The sequence below is a fragment of the Cantharellus anzutake genome (genome assembly GCF_015039405.1).
Source record: "Cantharellus anzutake strain C23 chromosome Unknown EI90scaffold_182, whole genome shotgun sequence".
NCBI lineage: Eukaryota > Fungi > Basidiomycota > Agaricomycetes > Cantharellales > Hydnaceae > Cantharellus > Cantharellus anzutake.
The window spans coordinates 89570-107822 of record NW_024067132.1 but is presented as its reverse complement, the minus strand read 5'-3'; the positions used below and the strand labels follow the sequence as shown (position 1 = coordinate 107822).

The 18253-nt window shown below is 49.6% G+C and overlaps 10 protein-coding genes across 10 annotated transcripts; 7 read left to right on the top strand and 3 right to left on the bottom strand.

Moving 5' to 3' along the window:
* Positions 1-941: 941 nt before the first annotated feature.
* On the top strand, positions 942-1259 carry EI90DRAFT_651316 (uncharacterized protein). Its single transcript, XM_039067911.1, has one exon. It carries the CDS (start codon positions 974-976, stop codon positions 1151-1153), a length of 180 nt encoding a protein of 59 aa, XP_038908112.1. The 5' UTR covers positions 942-973; the 3' UTR covers positions 1154-1259.
* A 28-nt stretch (positions 1260-1287) lies between these two features.
* Positions 1288-2796, bottom strand: EI90DRAFT_3093086 (uncharacterized protein). Its single transcript, XM_039062461.1, has 3 exons — positions 2563-2796; positions 2087-2493; positions 1288-2012 (listed from the first exon to the last, which is right to left on the bottom strand). Exons 1-3 carry the CDS (start codon positions 2718-2720, stop codon positions 1735-1737), a joined length of 843 nt encoding a protein of 280 aa, XP_038908111.1. The 5' UTR covers positions 2721-2796; the 3' UTR covers positions 1288-1734.
* A 48-nt stretch (positions 2797-2844) lies between these two features.
* Positions 2845-4257, top strand: EI90DRAFT_3282897 (uncharacterized protein). Its single transcript, XM_039066912.1, has 3 exons — positions 2845-3033; positions 3055-3436; positions 3502-4257. The coding sequence occupies exons 1-3, from the start codon at positions 2879-2881 to the stop codon at positions 4051-4053; spliced, it is 1089 nt and encodes a 362-aa protein (XP_038908110.1). The 5' UTR covers positions 2845-2878; the 3' UTR covers positions 4054-4257.
* Positions 4258-4339: 82 nt separating this feature from the next.
* EI90DRAFT_3093078 (uncharacterized protein) lies at positions 4340-5577 on the top strand. Its single transcript, XM_039062459.1, has 3 exons — positions 4340-4905; positions 4994-5270; positions 5331-5577. The coding sequence occupies exons 1-2, from the start codon at positions 4819-4821 to the stop codon at positions 5174-5176; spliced, it is 270 nt and encodes an 89-aa protein (XP_038908108.1). The 5' UTR covers positions 4340-4818; the 3' UTR covers positions 5177-5270; positions 5331-5577.
* On the top strand, positions 5211-5495 carry EI90DRAFT_3093079 (uncharacterized protein). Its single transcript, XM_039062460.1, has one exon. It carries the CDS (start codon positions 5237-5239, stop codon positions 5411-5413), a length of 177 nt encoding a protein of 58 aa, XP_038908109.1. The 5' UTR covers positions 5211-5236; the 3' UTR covers positions 5414-5495.
* Positions 5578-7978: 2401 nt separating the features above from the next.
* Positions 7979-9346, top strand: EI90DRAFT_3093069 (uncharacterized protein). Its single transcript, XM_039062458.1, has 7 exons — positions 7979-8074; positions 8212-8218; positions 8300-8311; positions 8369-8629; positions 8685-8750; positions 8826-8836; positions 8889-9346. Exons 1-7 carry the CDS (start codon positions 8057-8059, stop codon positions 8973-8975), a joined length of 462 nt encoding a protein of 153 aa, XP_038908107.1. The 5' UTR covers positions 7979-8056; the 3' UTR covers positions 8976-9346.
* Positions 9137-12043, bottom strand: EI90DRAFT_3294673 (uncharacterized protein; the record flags this gene model as incomplete). The annotated part of the gene is made up of 3 exons (XM_039067442.1): positions 9137-11558; positions 11778-11843; positions 11928-12043. 3 exons carry the CDS (start codon positions 12041-12043, stop codon positions 9377-9379), a joined length of 2364 nt encoding a protein of 787 aa, XP_038908106.1. The 3' UTR covers positions 9137-9376.
* Positions 12044-12915: 872 nt separating this feature from the next.
* On the top strand, positions 12916-15113 carry EI90DRAFT_3093063 (initiation factor 2). Its single transcript, XM_039062457.1, has 7 exons — positions 12916-12972; positions 13025-13115; positions 13166-13607; positions 13663-13877; positions 13938-14479; positions 14545-14853; positions 14908-15113. The coding sequence occupies exons 1-7, from the start codon at positions 12933-12935 to the stop codon at positions 15060-15062; spliced, it is 1794 nt and encodes a 597-aa protein (XP_038908105.1). The 5' UTR covers positions 12916-12932; the 3' UTR covers positions 15063-15113.
* A 79-nt stretch (positions 15114-15192) lies between these two features.
* On the bottom strand, positions 15193-16627 carry EI90DRAFT_3137195 (uncharacterized protein; the record flags this gene model as incomplete). Its single annotated transcript, XM_039064836.1, has 7 exons — positions 15193-15372; positions 15431-15538; positions 15598-15726; positions 15789-15923; positions 15974-16330; positions 16393-16479; positions 16538-16627. The coding sequence occupies 7 exons, from the start codon at positions 16625-16627 to the stop codon at positions 15193-15195; spliced, it is 1086 nt and encodes a 361-aa protein (XP_038908104.1).
* Positions 16628-16757: 130 nt separating this feature from the next.
* EI90DRAFT_2951028 (WD40 repeat-like protein) lies at positions 16758-18231 on the top strand (the record flags this gene model as incomplete). Its single annotated transcript, XM_039055401.1, has 10 exons — positions 16758-16907; positions 16965-16997; positions 17053-17121; positions 17180-17292; positions 17344-17384; positions 17446-17552; positions 17607-17684; positions 17735-17856; positions 17908-18056; positions 18113-18231. The coding sequence occupies 10 exons, from the start codon at positions 16758-16760 to the stop codon at positions 18229-18231; spliced, it is 981 nt and encodes a 326-aa protein (XP_038908103.1).
* Between the last annotated feature and the right edge of the window lie 22 nt (positions 18232-18253).

Genomic DNA, 18253 nt, shown 5'->3' with positions numbered 1-18253 from the left:
AACTTCAGGCCCTCGGCATTCCCCACAGTACTCCTGGCCATTTGACCGGTGCTACACTATCTGTCATACTTACATAGAAGTTCGAGAGGGAGTGGATGGCCCCTATGGGCCATTTACCAGACGGACGGCATTTCCGGTGAACGGGCAGAAGACTAAAATCCGTTCATTGCTTTACAACCATATCTCGCATCATCAACGCAACACCTAGGCCTGCCTGTCCTAGGCGATGTTCTTCGTCCCTCTGCGGCAGAGGGCATTTTAGAAGCAGGAATATCTACCTCGACGTTTTCCTTGTCAAATCAAGAGACTTGGAGAGAGCAAGTCCGCTGCTGATCTGATGCGATGCGCGAAGGAAGTTTGGTGTTTTACTCTCTACAGCACACATTTTTGTTATCATTGTTTTCTCCTGATCGAGGGGGAGAGATCGTACGTCGTTACCAAGAATCTGAAGTGCATCTATATCTATAAAGGGGCACTTAAGAACGGAAGATGAACTTGTTCTGTTTGAAGGCTGAGTCTGTCGATTCGTTTTGTATATGTTATTGGTATGACCGTCAATCGCAGAAAATGCTGTTTTACCTCACAGGTCTCGGACCGGGTCGCCATCAGCGCATTCCAAATTTCGATCAGCCATTTCTGGCTATGGTATGATGCTCAGGCTGCGCAGAAGGGTGCACTTAACGCGGCTAAGTCTTTCCTGGTCTGACATACGAGCCTGCATGGTCTGTTCTGTTATCTATCAAGTATCAATAATAAGCGCTGTACTAATTGTGCCATGGGCCGCCGGTGCTATCCCTGGTCTTGATTATTGGCACTCGAGCTCGGAGGGGAAGGGAGAAATTCCATCTGACAGATGGAAATATGAAAAATTGATATCGGCGGTATCTCGCATCAATACGACGTTATGAATTAATCAAGACAATTGTACGGGCGTCGTCAGCCACGGTGATTTCCTTCATGTCCATAAGCCATCATGTACGTCTCATTGAAGGGAACGACGTGTTACTGGGACAAGGGATATGGTCTGAGCGTTCATGAGATTTCCGCGCGTTGCATCCTAGCTTTCTCTATGAACTGGGGATACATATCGGGCTGGAGGCTACAATTTACATCGATATCGATACGTCCTCGACTTAAGCTTCCCAATCAATAGGGCCGACTGCAACGTACTTGCCCTATTTATGGGTGGAAACCAAGAAGGCGTTATTCGCCTGAAGCGTGGGAGTGTTCGCGGCGTGCAGTCCATGCCACCCTTGTACTTATAGGTTTCACCATTCTGAACCGGCGGATCATTGCCATTTCATTTCAGGTTGGACGCCGTAGTTTAAGCAATGGATTTGGTCATTGAGAGGACAGAGGAATAGAGGGGATCGAAGATAGGGAAATGGTTAGTAACATCATAGGAGCACAACATCAGGGGCGTGTGTAAAAGCTGGGCATAGATACAAGATATAATGGTACTGATTAGACGAAGAACGAAGTTTCCCCAATTTTGGGGTAAATCATCTATGATGAGGTAAATTTTGGCGTATCAGAGTAAAGCAAAATGACAACCCAATCCAAGGGTATACAATCTCGAAGGGAGATACTAGGTGTTTGTCAGCTCGTCAAGAGCATGGGCATCGTTGCTCCCATTCTGTCTACAACAATGATCGACTTGTAACGTTCGGCCCGCCGTCCGTCCGACCGTACCATATTCCTCGTGGACATGTAAGCTGAACCAAGCAATTTCCGCTAGTGGGTGGTGTTGTCCTCTGTCGCGCATACATCCAGGGGGGACGACGGGGGAGGCACAGAAAGGCAGCGGCTCGGTGACGTGCGCAATCGGTTACATAACGTTAGGGCTGGCACGGACTCCAGATAGTGGGGCGTGAAAGAATCTTCTAATACTCCTTCAGAGCATGTTTGCGATGAGGATGGGGATCCACGTCGGGAGGTATGGAAGTGGGTATCCAACGAGGCATGCCGGAGAAATGGATTTCGAGTGTGTGAACGTGAGATTGGGGAGGGCACTGCAGCATGAGTAACAAAGAACAGGTGTTACAAGTCAGAGAGTGTGTTTGTATAGGTGAAAAGGGCAACTTACTGAGGTGGTGGTGTCCGAACGAAAGAGAACTTGACGGTTCATTGTGGGAGTAATGCTTGAGGTTGAAAACGCTGCTGTCGATTGTGAGATGCTTACGGCGGCGGCGATCATGCGAGTGCTGGTGGCGGTGTCCATCGGCGGGATCGAAATGACCGCTCGGGTCACCTGTCGCAGACGTCGCCGAGCGCTTTGCATTGGGGGCATGGTGAGCGTGAGTATGGTGTGGTTGGCGATATGGATGGGGTCTTGTGCTTGCGCGAGACGATCCTTCAGAGGTGGAGCACGAGCCGGAGTCACTGGACGTTGTGGTCGAGTGGGATCTGCGACCTTGCCTCAACAAAGGATTGGGTCGAAGAATCCCCAAGAACTCTTCCAAAGCCTCGTCGCGCAAGCCAACGAAGGCTTCACTATTCCAGTGGGGCGAACGCGCATCCGTCTTAGCAACACCGACGCTTTTCGGAGATGGAAGCACACACCTGCCGGGTTTCTCGTGTTGGACTGGATCTGAGGAACGTGGTAAAGGTTCCTCAAGCGATATGGCAGCAACTGCTTCTGTCAGGGTTGGGGTATGCTTGACGATGACTGGTGCTGCGGCAACGAGATACGGCCTGACCGGTATCGGTGCAGCAATCATGGTTCCGCTTGTCGCTCGCGTGCGTTGTGACTAATGTTCAGGGGTGAGGACGGCTCGATGCCGTAAATGAAAATCCCGGAGTTGTTTCCGAAGATTTCGGTGCGTCGGCGAAAATAAACAATAACAGTCGTTCCTCGCCTCCGTCACGTCCGTGACTCATGTCCACAGCGTTCAGACCAGTTGTCAAGCGTACTTACGGACGTTCGGCAGTGACTACGCGTGCCATTCCATCCTCTCCTCGCTCGGAGTACTCATCTGATCCGCTGGAGGCATTGTTATCGCCACCTAAGAAACGTAAACGCGACGCGTCGCAGTTCACTGCACTCTTCACCAGGACCAACGCTATCACTCAGCCACCCGCAAAGAAGCCCAAAACACAAACCAATCCATCTTCAACGCGTTATAACCCTAACAGCAATGTTGCAACGAAAAAGATACCAAAGCTTAAACAGCTCCATTTGACACTCGCCCAGACATCCGTTCGTCAATGCAACTCATGTGGACTATCGTACACTCATGGTGCACCAGAGGACGAAGATCTTCATCGAAAGTATTGCGTGCGCGTATCAAAAGGATCGGAATGGGGACGGGAGGAATCGCGTGCGGAAGGCAAAGAAGCTGAGGTCATCGAAAAGGACATTCCGCTTAAGAATAATAAAATGCGAGGAAGAGTTGTAGCCTTTAGGGCGGACGCCTCTGGGAAACTTGGGTCTAAAGTGAGTATCGTAGCCATTCTACCGAACGCGACCCCCGACTAACATGATACGTCCCATTGTGTCAGCTTTCTATCATCCTACAAACAGTCAACTTCACGCTCTCTGCACCGGATCTCACTCCGGATGTCCTCTCCCAATCCAAGGCCTATCTCTTTCTCGTCCCCACTCCGGGAGCACATCCCTTGCGTGAAAAGATTGTGGGGTGCCTCATCGCCCAGCGCATCGAGACAGCAATGGAAGTTGTCGATCCAGAACGCTTATGTTCGTTAACGAATGAGCAGAGTAGCGCGAAAAACACGCCTTTCTCCCGGTCAGGCATAAATCTGGATAGCCTTGTTTGCGTACAGGATTCTACCGATGGGTCCCAAAGTGGGGGACTTTTCTGTTTACCCAATCCTGTACCCACGCCGCTCGGTATTCCACGCATATTTACCGCATCTTCGTATCGACACCAAGGTATTGCACAGCATCTTCTCAACGCCGCCACACGCACATCCATTCATGGCTGTGTTTTGGATCCGAGCAAGGGCCAAGTCGCCTTTAGTCAGCCGACAGGGGCTGGGAGAGGGTTGATGGAGAAGTGGGGTGGTGGGATGGTCAGAATCTACCAAGAGTAGGGAACGTTGGTGGGGTCGAGATATTTATCTTGTTAAGTATTTTTCTCCGTTGTGTGCCTAATTCGATTTGCAGTCCTTTTGCTTCGCATTGAGATGAAATCAGTCAGCCAGGGCTCGGATAGCTTCTCGCCGAGCGTTAATCCTTGGATTTTCCGTTCGCCTAACCAGCCAAGGGGATGACGCGGGAACCTCTTGATATTAGTCAATGCACAGGTTTCCATCTCCAGTATATGAGGCTGTGGTTTCAAATATGATCATGCCTCAGAACGTCCCCATTCGCGAGTGCATTAGGTTCTGGGCGATTACCATTACTCACACAGGTCTTGCCGCTTCACGCTTCTTCTTTTGCAGAAGAGAATTGGTAGCGAGGTGAATGAATTGAGCCTTGTTTCTCGCTAAAGTTCAATCACTCTGATGTATGCCAGGAGTACCGCAAACTGGAATGTTGTGCGTAACATACTCCCCCCAAGGGGTGACATCAAGTAAAAGAGTCTTTCAGTGGCCACCTGTGAATTCTTTGACACTATGTATGTTTGTTGGTGAAACTCTTCAACCTGGAGCCACTTTTTGAGCTACATGGGTATCGGCAAGCGGTCCCATAACCACCGAACGCGTACACCCACCGCCGCAAGTGCTCCTGGAAAGGTATATCCAGCGCAGCTTCTCAATTAGTAGGCCGCTATGGGTATCCTTTTGAGATTTTAGCCGAACCCCAAGCCAGGGACTATCCGGGCATTCGATTGCATAAATACCCACCAAGGCTCCATGGTCTTCTCAAGCGGTAATATGAATCGCTTTGGAACCCGCAACGGGATTCATCAAGGTTGTTGGGCCTGTCGCACTCGGAAAAAGGTGAGTGTGAAACAATCTGAAGATCGTTGCGCTTCGTTTAATCGTTCTTTCGACACTCCGGACATTGTATACGCCCCTGCCTCCCCAGAAATGCTCGCTCGACCCCTTGAATCTGGGGTCTTGTGATGAGTGTAAGAGGCTTGGCATCAAATGTTGTGGATTTGGAGCCAAACTAACAATGGTAGCGTATTGTGCTTGTATGCCTTCTCTTCCCATTGTTAGAAATCCCTGTTGTGGGATGACTCTTATGGGCGGCAGATCTGAACTTTGAATGTTATCATAGGACAAAGAGACCCTCGCTGAATTCAAGAGGGAGATAAAGATAGCGATCATGCACACCCGCATGGCTCAACGACGAGCTCGAGGTAGTTTTCGTTATTGTGGTAAAGGAGGTGGGGGCCAGACTGACTCTGCATCACCCATAGCATCGCGCGCCACTCCGCGTGGACCCCGACCTAATGCTAACATTCCCGGAGGTCCAACCGGCGGCGCACATGTCAATCTTTAGCAGCTCTGAAGTCATTACGCCTTATGCATGTCCAGGCACATATGACGATGCACGCCCTTCTAGTCCTGTTCGTTCATTAGGCAAGATCCCAGCCTTTACTAAAGCAGATTCGTCAATTCCCATGGAATGATCTCCGGGATAGGCTGCGCCACGTGGCACTTCACCGTGCTCTCCCCTCTCCAATAGCCCTGCTGACTGAGCGCCTACCCAACTAAATCACGACTCGTATCCTCAGGGAAGCAAGAGGTTAAAGGCGGAATAATACAGCATATCCGAGCTAGGCTTATGTTCATGGCGGGGAGACTGTTTGCGAGTAGTGAAATCAAATCTGTCAAATGTCTCAGAAATTCATTTCTTCGATCGTAACGATTGATCATATAAGCTTCAAAATCCGACGTTGATCGTTCGAAAAATGACTCGAGCGCGATTGGATCCCATGTGACAGGTTGGCGCACGGGCCTCCACCCCGTCTGGGCGACTCAGCATCATCACCAACTAATTTTGCGGGTGCACGGACTGCAGCCTTAGACCTGCGCACTGAACTGGTCAGCATTCTAGAAATCAGGTCTATTGTGGGACCAAGGAGACTGGACGCGCCAGATTAAATTGACTTGCAATAAGTGAGGGTGTCGAGATGATTTGAATGAGATGAGACTTCGGTCAAAGTTGTTGCCCAGATACCCACCCGAGAGAGTAGATGCCTTCCATGCTTCATGTGTCTCGCAATAGTTATTCTCCCTCTGGGGAGAAACCCGAGGCACGCACGGATGCTATCTTATCCTTTTTCTCAAATCCTGCAACACCTTATCAAGGGATCATCACTCTGCTACGATGTCGAGAATATATGCAGGCTAGGTTTCCACGCCAGTGCACAGACTATCACATGAAGCCGAGCGATCCGGTCGTCAACATTGGCTGTCGCCCGCAGAAAGGGACTAGTCTAATGTCCACTAGTTTCATAGGTATTGGTGGTTATCACCACACTGATCACCTATATCGAGTAAAAAGTCCAACGCGTGCCGCACGATGAAGGCAGATAAGACTCAGTAGCGGAAGTGGCTCTCAGAAACCGAGCCGGTACCCGAATCACACTCACTAGCCGCGCAGCTTTTTGTTCAGGTGACGAAATGTATTCGTTTCTCCGATATTCTCCCCGATCCAAACACGCTTCCATTGTCCTCTTAGTCAACCTCTTAGCGATCGATCTTGCGATCAGTCAGTTGGCACTAATCGCTGCACGACCGGAGATTGGTAGCTGGAAGTGTGCATCTTCTGTTGACCTCACACAGAGACCTTCTAAATGGCAATGTCTTCACTACTCTGCTACTGCGCCTCACCACAACATTACCGATCTGTCACGCTTGGGATCTGGGCTATGATTGGCCATTCCTGACCCGTTGTCCACGAAGGACATGCCGGTCATCCCTACACAACAGCCGCAGGTGACAGCTCAACGCTTGTTGCCGGCTGCTCTGAGCTAGCCACCATTCCTTCGACTCATGTTCGATCATTGGCGGTTGAGAATCCTTTGCTTTGTGTCAACGCTCCTAACAGCCTAGGCAGGATCCCAGCCTCTACTAAAGTAGACTGGCAGCCACTATCAACATTCGGCATCCGACACTTCCACATTTTCGCAAATCGTTTGGAATTTCCAGGAGAAGGCTTCCTTTGTATATAGCTCCAATCAACACATGGCTAATAATGTTGACCAACATTCCGAATGGGCATGCTTCTGAGGCGTCATACTTCGGATCGTTCTTCGGAGATTTTAGGTAATATCATTTATGGTGACCGCAGCAAGCCTTCGACGCGCAGATGGCGTTCCACTCCGACGCGCGGATCAATGGACATCAGCATGCAACTTCGCATACTCCGCAAATGGCTCCAACCCAGACCGCGCGGTGCGCGTACGGAACGTCAGGAAGTGTCGTTAATGTGCCTTGCTAGTGCATTTATTTCCTCGGAACTCTTGTCGCCTTCTGGTGATTTAATCGAGGTGGATTCGCCGGCTCTTGATTGAAGTTGTAATTCAAGAGAATGAGCATGCATGAAACTAGCCCGGGAGTGGACCCTCGGAACAGCAGCGATATACGATAGCGCAGCTTCTCGTTAGCTGTTTCGACATACCAAAGAGTTGTCTTGCAACCATGCCCCACCCTTCAAATGTATTCAATCGTGCTGCCAAAGTCCCTCAATAAATGCCTTCACGCCACACGCCACAGGGTGGATTGTGCGCGCGGCGAACGTGCCATCAAGCCCTATCAAGGAATGAGCCATAATTTCGTTGTATATCGCCAAATCGGATCGGTTCTCTGGACACATGGGTTCCGCTGCCACAAAACCCAGCTTTGTCAATCTACTTGAACAAAGAGCTCATAATGATTTTCTATATATGGATGCTCATATGATATCACCTTTGTCGGTCCCGCGCACCTCAAATTCACTGTTCCAGGTGAGCAGAGGTTTGCTCCTTGTTGTCTGCTTCAGGCAAGTGCAAGTGGAGTATTGAAAAATTTGGGGTCCGCTGATATTTAAGACGAAGAGTTGGCGGCAAAACTGGTTTTCTTCAAGGCCATCCCCCTCACCTGGATAACGTCAGTTCTGCAACTCGTGTTCACTTCTGTTCCCCACCCAGTTTTACCCATGTCGGAAACTAAATTGGTATGTCCCCCCCTTTTGCCTTGCTCGTGGCGAAACAACTAATGGCTTCTGCTCTCAATGCTACCTCACGAATTTGCCTACTGCCCCGATTGCTGATCGATCATATTCATTGGTCACCAATCACGTCCTTCTCATAGTCTTCTTGTGCGTGCCACAGCAGTTAACCTTTTTGGGGATACTTGGAAACTGATTTGTGTGTGGGTGTTTTGGGTTCTCCAAATGCAGATCAAGAGGAAGGTAAGCTCCGGCTTTCCAACTCGCTCTCTCTCTCAAGTAGCCTTTCTCTCCAATTAGCGTTTTCGCAAGTCTTTTATGACTGTCGTGCGAATTACATTGGTTGGTTCCAACTCGATGACGGAGAAACTCTGGATCTGCCCGAGGACTCGCTGCCGATCGAGGAGTTGCCGAGTTTGTTGCGGTCTATTCGTTATGAGATGACGGATGAAGATTGGGAATGGTTGAAGGATACGGAAAGTATCCATATCGAAGATTTTAAGACTTTGTTGGCTTACAAAGTCGGAGGGCCGGATGAGATATTGGGTTCGGCTCCACCTAGTACGTTTAGCAATAAGTTTATTCGTAGGTTTTCATCTGACGAACATTCCCGAAGAGCGCGAAACTTCGGAGGTGCCATACCATGAAAATGAGGGAACTAGTACTCCTGAAGATCCTGTCGGTGCGTGCCTCCCTTTCCCTAGATCCTGCCAGATGGTTAACCAATGTTTTCTTCCTGTTTCCTTCCCTCACTCAGATGACTCTGAAGTAAGTTGCGTACTCTCATGATAAGAGCTCCAGCTGATGCTTATCCCTTAAGTGGTGGACCAATCCTGCTACTGCCTGGCCAGACCCTATCCCTGATTGGGGAGTTATACAGTACGCCGCCGTGGAAACCGCCCACTGAGCAACCATGGCTGCTTCCACCTTCGGCTATGGGGGGGTTCACACCGACACGCCCCCATCAACGCCTTATGCGTGGAAATATGTCCAATAGCTTCCCCACACTCTGTCACGCCCAGCAGGCCCGAAATGTCTTCATCGATTGAATTTCCGAACGTCATATGTATTATAATCTTTTGATACCGAACAAGAGGCTTGCACGGCAATGAGGTCTGGCTCGCGGGGTGAGAGGAGTCAAGGAATGATCTGCATCATACATTGGTGTTCGCGATTCACAGGTGACGGATCCGACAGGGCATTCGAAGGATCTCAGGATAACTGTCCCACTGAAGTTGATCAGACAGCAAGTGAAAATACAAGTAAGAAAAACGAAAAAAGGTTGACCCGCAAATACAGCTCTACATTTCAAAAGTCATTTAAATTAGCAAGCAGATCGAACATGCCCCGCTTTGTGCCGTGCGAACTCTGCTTTCCTACACCTTTACCTTTAGAAGACTCGGCAGTGATGCTGTGCCTTTTCCCCTTACGCGCCTCTCCTCTTGTCTTAGCGTCCCCGCGGGTGTCTCCTACGACGTGCCCACGATCTAGGAGTCCTTCTATCACTGCTTCTAGGACATAACTGATCTCTTGCCCCAAAGATGCTGGGGTATGCGCGTCGTGATACCCCACGCTGGATGGCTGCCGTGCCAGGAATGCATGGAATCGTGAGCCAGAGAATTGCAGAATGGACGAGAGATCAATTGAATCCCCCGTACCATCTTTGGGATGGGTATCGCCCAGGAGTAGTGCCCGAGCGAGCAAGTTGGCAGCTTCGAGGGCTGCAAGAATTTGAGAGGTGAGTACAATAGAGCGCGCAGAAAGCTCCGCTGGCGGAGCGACTTCTACCCCTTGTGTTCCATTAGCTTGCGCAGGTGAACATGCGAGGAGGAAGGCCCGTCCTTCTGACACCGTCCATCTAGGTCTTGAAGGGGTGGAGTGGGACATGGACAGGGAGACGGTGATAATCGTGTGACGTAAGGCGGAGGCAAGGAGGATCCACTGCGAAGGTAATGCTCGCATGCGGGAGGTGTTCGAGGAAAGTGCCATCAGCAATATTTCCAATCGGGACGAAACTGACTGCAATTGAATAGGGTGAGTGTCATCATCGTGACGGTTTTCTATGGGAAGACCTTGCAGAACGTCATCTATAGCCAATGCTGAAGACACGAGCTCGTGAAGCGGTGCGATCCGCACAGGCACTGCGACAAGGTGAAGACCATGACGGATGTACTCCGTCACATATCGCGGACCAGTCCTCCTCGGTACATTGCTCGACGTGAACGATTCCGCTATTTCGGACCGATCCACAGCTGCTAATCCATCGAGAGGTTCATGGAGAGGCGCGTGGATTTGAAGTGTTTGGAGCTTGTCACGCAATGCAAGCAAAGGATCTTGGCTGTCCTCCCGTGACCGCTCGTCGGCGTGCTGCGATAATCCTTCAAAACCCTCATCGATATTTTCCTCATCGCTGACTTCCTCCACCACGTCAATGAGTTCGTCCTCGTCTTCCCCAGTCACAACCTGGCTTTCCACATGTGCGGGTTCCTCTTCATCTCCAATACCATCAAGGCCACTAGCCAAAGCGGCGTACATCCACTTGCGAATTGATCCACCAATGAAATTTGCGGGACTTTGAACATCGGGGTCCTCAAGAAACGGAAGCGGCCATGTAGTGGCAGATGTATAGCATCCCAAGATGTCATTATGCAAGTCCCCAGCACGATAAGCCTTTGTAAACAACTTCTGAACTTGCAGCTGACTATCATTGGCTGGACTAACGATCAGATTCTCGAACGGCCCGACACCTGGTAGATCCACCGGAACGAGGTATTGAAAGATAGCATCACGAATGATGTCCGAAATATTAAGTACCTCCTTTTCACTGAGATTTCTTAACGACAAGTTTGAAATGGCAGCGTTGATGAGCGCAGAGACGTTGTCGCCTCCTTCGCTTTGCAACCAAGGGGCCTTGCGTCTATGAGGCTTCTTCGTAGGATTAAAGATATCATGAATGACAGAGGCAACTCTGTGGACACGGTCAGGAACCGACATGGACCTTGGGAAAAATGTGGAAGTGAAGTCTGGGGTGAAGTCGTTGCCAAGAAGGGAGGACATGAGAGGAAGGAGTCCATGACTGATCCTAAGGGTTTCAGCGAGCCTCGCTGGATGGTAGACAGAAACGGAGAAAACATCGAAATTTTGAGGCGGATTGAGGCATGGGCCGGACAGTTGACGCGTGGCTTTGGGCTTCTTCAAACGGGCCCCTTGGAATCCATCATCATCCACGATTGATTCTGAATCATCTGGCGTTGCAATCCAAACTGCTTCGTCAAAGGGTATGTATCCCTTGTGGTGGGCATTCAGGATATAGTAGTCGGAATCTTGCGCCAACACATATCCGTTGTGGATGGCAGCCAAAGCGACGCAGTCGGGATCCCCTTCGCCGTCGCATATGAAGTAACGGACTCCTTCAGAATAAAGATTCTTGATCGCGGAGAGGCAGGCGTCTTTGGCAAATGGGACGGAAATCCTATGCGCGCTCAGAAAGCTAGAGGAAGATCGAGAAACCGATGATGTCCTGAAGAAGAGGTTGGCGCCATGTATACGAGTCTGCTGTATTCTTTTCCTCACAACTGGAAATTTTATCTCCGATGCAGGACCTGCATTGTGAGGGCCATGGAAAATCAGCTTCAAAGAGGTTTAAAGTGGAAGTACCGTCAAAGACAAAATGTGGGGTAAGACCGACGGACAGCCACGCTCTGCACACCCGTCCAACAGCGCTTTTGAGCGCGCCATACTCTCCTCCATAAACCCAAGGGATTCCGCATTGAGTCTGCAAAGTATAGAAGAAGCTTGAGGACAGGCGCGTGAGCCGCAACTGGGGTTCGTTGGACTAAGACAATGCTGAACGCCTTACGAGTAGCCATCCACCACCAACACCTCTTTCACACGAGAGCTCCCTTGCTCAAAAACTACGGTCTCCGCTAGACTTGGCTTTCCCTTCACGAATGTAGATAAACCTTGAACCCCCATCCGAGTGCTTACATAAGTAGAATCACGAGTACTCAGATTACTTATTACAGAAGCTGAATGGCGTGGCTGTGCCTGTGACAAACGAAATTTCCCGGAGTTTTATTGAACGGTTTGCCTATCCGCTCGTGTTCTGACTTAGATGAGCGCCGCTCGGGCGGCTGTTAGGAATGCCGGAACACGTCTAAGGCTACCCCGACCACCGGTATGCTTGATTCACCAAGTCTGATGATATCTTCCACACCCAACCATTGCCCGGCGCAGACTGCTTTTACTGCTCCTTCGCCTCCTGCACCGCGGATCGAATTTGAGCCAACCCCTCAGAGGCTCAGCTTGAGTCTTGGCAGTAGCAAGCCACCTAAAGAAGCCCTATCTAAATGGACAAAATCACGACGCAATGGTAAGTTTGACTGGTTTCACAGAGTTCCTTCGCATCAATTCCCCTCTGGACATGCGAACCAGTGCCCCCAGGTCCCCCTATCCCATTGTCTTCATCGGTTTCCTCGGTTCACCGGCCGAGGACCGGCGGCCTGGAGTCACCGGAAGTCGTCCGAGGTGTTTGGTCTGAGGAAGACCCTCAATATCGAGGGAGAAAGGTGATAAACAGAGGGAAGCGTACAGGGAGCCGTAAGTTCGCCGAGACTGAGCCGGAGCACTCAAACAAGCGACGACAATGGAATGGCCTTTTTCAGCATACTACTCTGGCACAAGCAATCAAGAAGCCAAAGAAGACTACCACGAAGAACAAGATTCAGAAAAACGTTTACATACCAAAGAACATTACGGTAGCCAATTTCGCTCGCTCGCTTGGGGTGCCGCACAGTGAGATTCTCTTGCACAATTCATCCGGAGCGTACATTCACTAGCTTTTCTAGAGCGTTTGCAGTCGAAGATGGAAAATAACGGTATGGCCAATGTTAACTCGAATTATAGTATGTTATTTCGTTTTGCCTGCTCCCATGAAGCCTACGATTGTTGTTGCAGTGCTTTCTTCAGATGACGCATATCTGCTTGCAATCGAGTTTAATCGTAACCCAATCGTAGACGAGGAGGCTGCGTTTGACCTCTACCCTTCGCAAGTCGCTTTATAGTGATGTGTTGTAGACGTGGCTGACATCGACACAGACCCTCTCTCGCTGATAAATCCCTACTTCCTCCCAGACCCCCCGTTATCACCATCATGGGTCATGTTGATCATGGAAAGACGACTTTACTAGACACTCTCCGTTCGGCATCAGTTGCAAGCGGAGAAGCTGGCGGTATTACACAACACATTGGCGCATTTAGCGTTCCAGTGAATTCTCTAGTCATTTCCAATGGCCCCTCTGTTGATACTCTTGGAAGTATCACATTCCTAGATACTCCGGGCCATGCAGCATTTACTGCGATGCGGTCTCGTGGTGCCCACTCCACTGATATCATTGTTCTAGTCGTTGCTGCTGATGACGGGGTCATGCCTCAGACTCGTGAGGTTATTGCTCTAGCAAAGCAGAGTGAATTATCTGGAGAGGGAAATATAGGTCTCGTTGTGGCCCTAAACAAGATGGATAAGCCTGGCGCAGATCCTGTATGTCGACTATCAGTGGATCTTTGGGTGTCTCCTCACTAGTTTAGTTCATTAGGTTGTCATTAAACACGCGCTTCTTGCCGAGGGCGTGGAACTCGAAGAGTTTGGCGGAGACGTCCCTTGCGTAGAAGTTTCTGGGCTGACTGGTATGGGTCTGGATAAGCTGGTGGAGACGTTGGCCACTCTCGCCGAAATAAAGGAACTCCGAGCACGAGTGGATGGGGCAGCAGAGGGAATAGTTTTGGAGAGTCGGGTGGACAAGGGGAGAGGGTTCGTTCCCTTTTCCACTCTGCCCATCCCATGCTGATTATAGGAAACTGTCGTTTGAAGGGCCGTCGCCACTATTTTGGTCACGAATGGTACTCTCAGCTCTGGCTCCCATGTGGTTGCTGGTACAACATGGGCCCGCATACGCCAAATGACAGATTCAACAGGGAACCCTGTTTGTTCTGCACTGCCTGGGACTCCAGTGACTGTTTCGGGATGGAAGGAACTCCCCCTGGCTGGAGATGAGGTTCTGGAAGGCAAAGAACATGAAGTCAAAACGGCAACTCGGAACCGAAAGCGCAATCTCGAGATGAAAGCCCTTCAGGCGGACGTTGAGTGCATCAATGAGAAGCGTGCAGAAGCAAGGGAAGGAGCTACTTCAACGAAGGCTGGCTTGCTGCACGCTGTTTCTTGTAGCTCGACATCACCACAATCCAGTGTCAAAGAGTTGCGACTTATTGTCAAAGCGGATGTCAGTGGCTCCGTAGAGGCAATTGTTGGGTCGATTGAAGGAATAGGGAACGACTTGGCGAAGGTTCGCATTATCCAAGCCAATGCTGGAGAACCCACCGCGGCGGACGTTGATGTGGCCAAAGCTGTTGATGGTATGTGAATTTGACTTCTCCATCAGTGTCCTTTCGGCAATCCTTGATATTATTTGGATGTTGAGGCATGATACTTGGATTCTCCGTCCAACCCAACAACAAAGTTCTCTCTTATGCTTCATCGCAGGGAGTGTTGATACAATGCAATTCTATCATTTACCGAATTATCGATTTGGTGAGGTCGAAAGTGCAGGAACTTTTGCCTCCAATTGTGGAATACCGCGTCCTCGGTGAGGCTCTCGTTCAGCAGCTGTTCCAAATCCATGGGAAGCAGAAGAGCATTATCAGTGTTGCTGGGTGCCGAGTAACGAATGGGATTATCGAAAAACATAAGAAAATTAGGATCATTCGAGGCGAACGAGAGGTTTACAATGGTAAGTTTCCAGAACTTTCATATCTTCATGTCATGCTGAATAGTCGTCTGTCAGGATCTCTCGATACTCTGAAGCAACTGAAGAAAGACATCACAGAAGTACGGAAAGGATCAGAATGCGGGATGTCATTCACGAATTTTGCAGGCTTCAAAGATGGCGACCGCATTCAAACTTACGACGTGATAGAAAAGCCGGGACGGCTTGTCTGACAAGAAAATTAGAGTAGCTTACTTGTGCCATTTAGAGTTGTCATGATAATACGTCCTCCCTTCTTTGGACAATTGATATTTGTGACTGCTTTGGTTCCCACTCCGTATCAAACAAGCGAGACGCACGGTGCTACTTCGGTTCAGCTTTTACCTTATTGTCTAAATCAAACACGGGCGTCGTCGCACCGGTTCTACCGCCCACTCCGAAGGTCAAACCGTATCCGGGGGGCAAGTTTGCTATGGTCGCCTCAGAGGGTTTTTCCAGGAATGGCCAAGAGGTGGCGGAGGCTTTATCTAATAGAAGGTCAACCTAGACCAAGGTTAGTAGACAGAAACAATGCGAGGCGGATCGAATGGGTCAGACCCACTTTTGTGCCAAAAAAGGTGAAGCTTGATGAGTCCGGATTAATGGAGTCATATAGGGTCAGCGTCTGCATAAATCGTTTTGATTGCGGAAGTGAAAGGTCAAGGTGGATCTGGACAGCACATGGAACTTAAGAGATACCGGGAATTGACAAAAAGATGGCTTGCCAACCTCATCTGGGGCAAATATGATCTTGCTCTTGTCCTTGTCCGCCTTCTTTGCGTAGACGGAGACATGAACTTTGTCAGGTGTTTGATAATGATCAATACGGCACTTGACAAACTCCCCGAATCCTTTGCCCTGGTTTGAGGTTCTCCATCAGTCAACCTGGCCGGGTGAAGTGAGTATGAGCGAGAACATACTGAAGTCCCAACGAGCGCTTTCTTCACGAACACATGCTTCCCTGTCTTGCAACCTTCTATCTTGAGAAAATCGTCGAAGTCGAGCACCCTCCGTTTGCAACACATATACCCTTTGCTCCCTTCATGGAAAATGGGCTGCAGGAGGATATTAACTAATTTCGAATAGTGATGAGACGGTTTCGTACAGGCAATGGGTGATATGTGCAAACAGAATGCTCTCCGCCCTCTATCCGGCTCTCCTTTTGGCTGAGAAACTCTGTTCCGCATCCTTGACGCAGACATTTAGCGCCAGGCGACACACCAACATCGACATCATCCTCATCCTCCACAGGTGGTGGTGGGGTTGCGGATGGAGTAGGGTTGAGACTCAATTGAGAAATCATTAATAATTGCTCGTTCTTGAAGGTCTCTACGCCATTCTCCGATGTCGTTGTGATGGGCTTCACCTTAGGCTGCGACGCTGTTGGCTGGGTAGAAATGGTGGACGTTTGTGGCGCACTTTGCTTCGGAGCTTGAGAAGAATGACGCCCTTTTGTGCACCCCTAAGTCAGCTGTGGGTATGCTTATTCTTCAAAGGTTTGTTACTCTCGCAGTAGTTACACACCGGGATTTTCATGAAGTCATCGAAGTCGAGGACAGGCTTGTTCACATCATTGCAGCAGCCCCAACTCTTGAGACCTTCGTGAAAGATCTAAATATCACAGGCACGAATCATAAGTAATGCATTCACGACAAACCCTAGAACTCACTGGGCCTCCAGAATGGAATGAACACGCGTCGCCCGAGTTTGCCTCTTCGTCGAACTCCTTCCCACAGCCTTTGTTAGTACATTTCACCATTGCTGAGCTTTCTTATGTGTGTTACAAGGCGTATCTTGCGCTTCACTGCTTTAAGAACTCTCTAGAAAATGTTTACGGAGGTAGGATCGGCGATTAGGTCCCGTGATTAGACCCTATCAACTTCCCTAAAATGCCTGTCCATGACAGCAGCTATTCTCAGCCCACGCAACAACAAGACCTTTCTGTTGTTCTAGTAACAGGATCTTACGATCACGAGATACGATTTTGGGAAGCCTGGAGTGGGATTTGTTCACGAACCATCACCAGGGATGAAGCCGGGGTAAGAAGTTTATTTCCCAAGCCAACAAGCTAAAGTGTACTTACGCGGACACACCAGCAAATAAACAGATTAGCGGTATCCCCAGAGCGAGTACTGACAAATCACCTATCGCCTAATTTCACTCATCGCTGAGATCAACAGCAAGCGCCTGTTAGCTGCTGGGATCCACAAACGGATAATGGTATATGAAGTAGCTGGAAATTCTTCCAAGTCGGTGAATACACATGATGATTTTCATCGGCTTTTCCCCCCTCAAACTAGGAGCCTACCAGCTCGTTACATTCGAAGGCCATACAAACAACGTTACTGCGGTGTCGTTTCATCCTGAAGGGAAATGGGTTGTGTCTGGTAGCGAGGATGGCACAATAAAGATATGGGATCTAAGGTGGGTCCCTGGTAGGCCGCTACCCGAGAAGTTGGCTTATCATGCTTCCAGGACATCGCACTTGTATCGAACATATGAAAATGGATCGCCAGGTCGACGAGAACAGCTCCGCCACTGTTACTTCGATGCTGATGAGCTGGCTCTTTTTTCTAGTGAATGATGTGGTCGTTCATCCGAACCAGGGCGAATTAATTTCCTGTGACCAAGCTGGCGTAATCAGACAATGGGATCTGGCGGAAAACTCATGTACACTGGAACTGGTATGTTATCCAGTTGAACTCTTGCCCGTCGTCCTGACTTTATCTGGGATCGAGGCACCTGCTGGGGATACCCCAATACGCTCTGTCAGTGTTGCATTCGATGGATCATGTCTGGTCGCCGGAAACAACAAGGTGTGCAAGTTTAATCTTGACTAACCTCTCAACTCAGATAGACCACATAGGGGAAAGTCTATGTCTGGAAGATCAATGACGATGCTTCTGGTCTCCCCCGCTTCCAAGCGGTGACGAAGTTTCAAGCACATAATAAATACCTCACAAGGTGTCTCCTGAGTCCCGATGTAAGGTCAGTCATCATCAAATGTCAACTTGCGTTTTCTCCTAACGCAGTATCCAGGCTTCTAGCAACATGTTCGGCTGATACAACAGTTAAGATATGGTCAATCGGCCCGACATTTGAATTCAAATTAGAGAAGACTTTGGTAGGACACCAAAGATGGGTATGGGATTGTGCCTTTAGTGCCGATTCTGCCTACCTTGTTACCGGTAAGATCACGGTAGGACCTTTCCTTGTGATAGCCATTAACTGCGTGCGCTCTTAGCGTCTTCGGATCACGTCGCTCGACTTTGGGAACTTGCTTCTGGAGAGACTGTCCGACAGTACAATGGACATCATAAGGCCTGCGTTTGCGTTGCCCTCAACGATGTGAATCTTGCATGAGACGAATTCGTACCTCACTTGG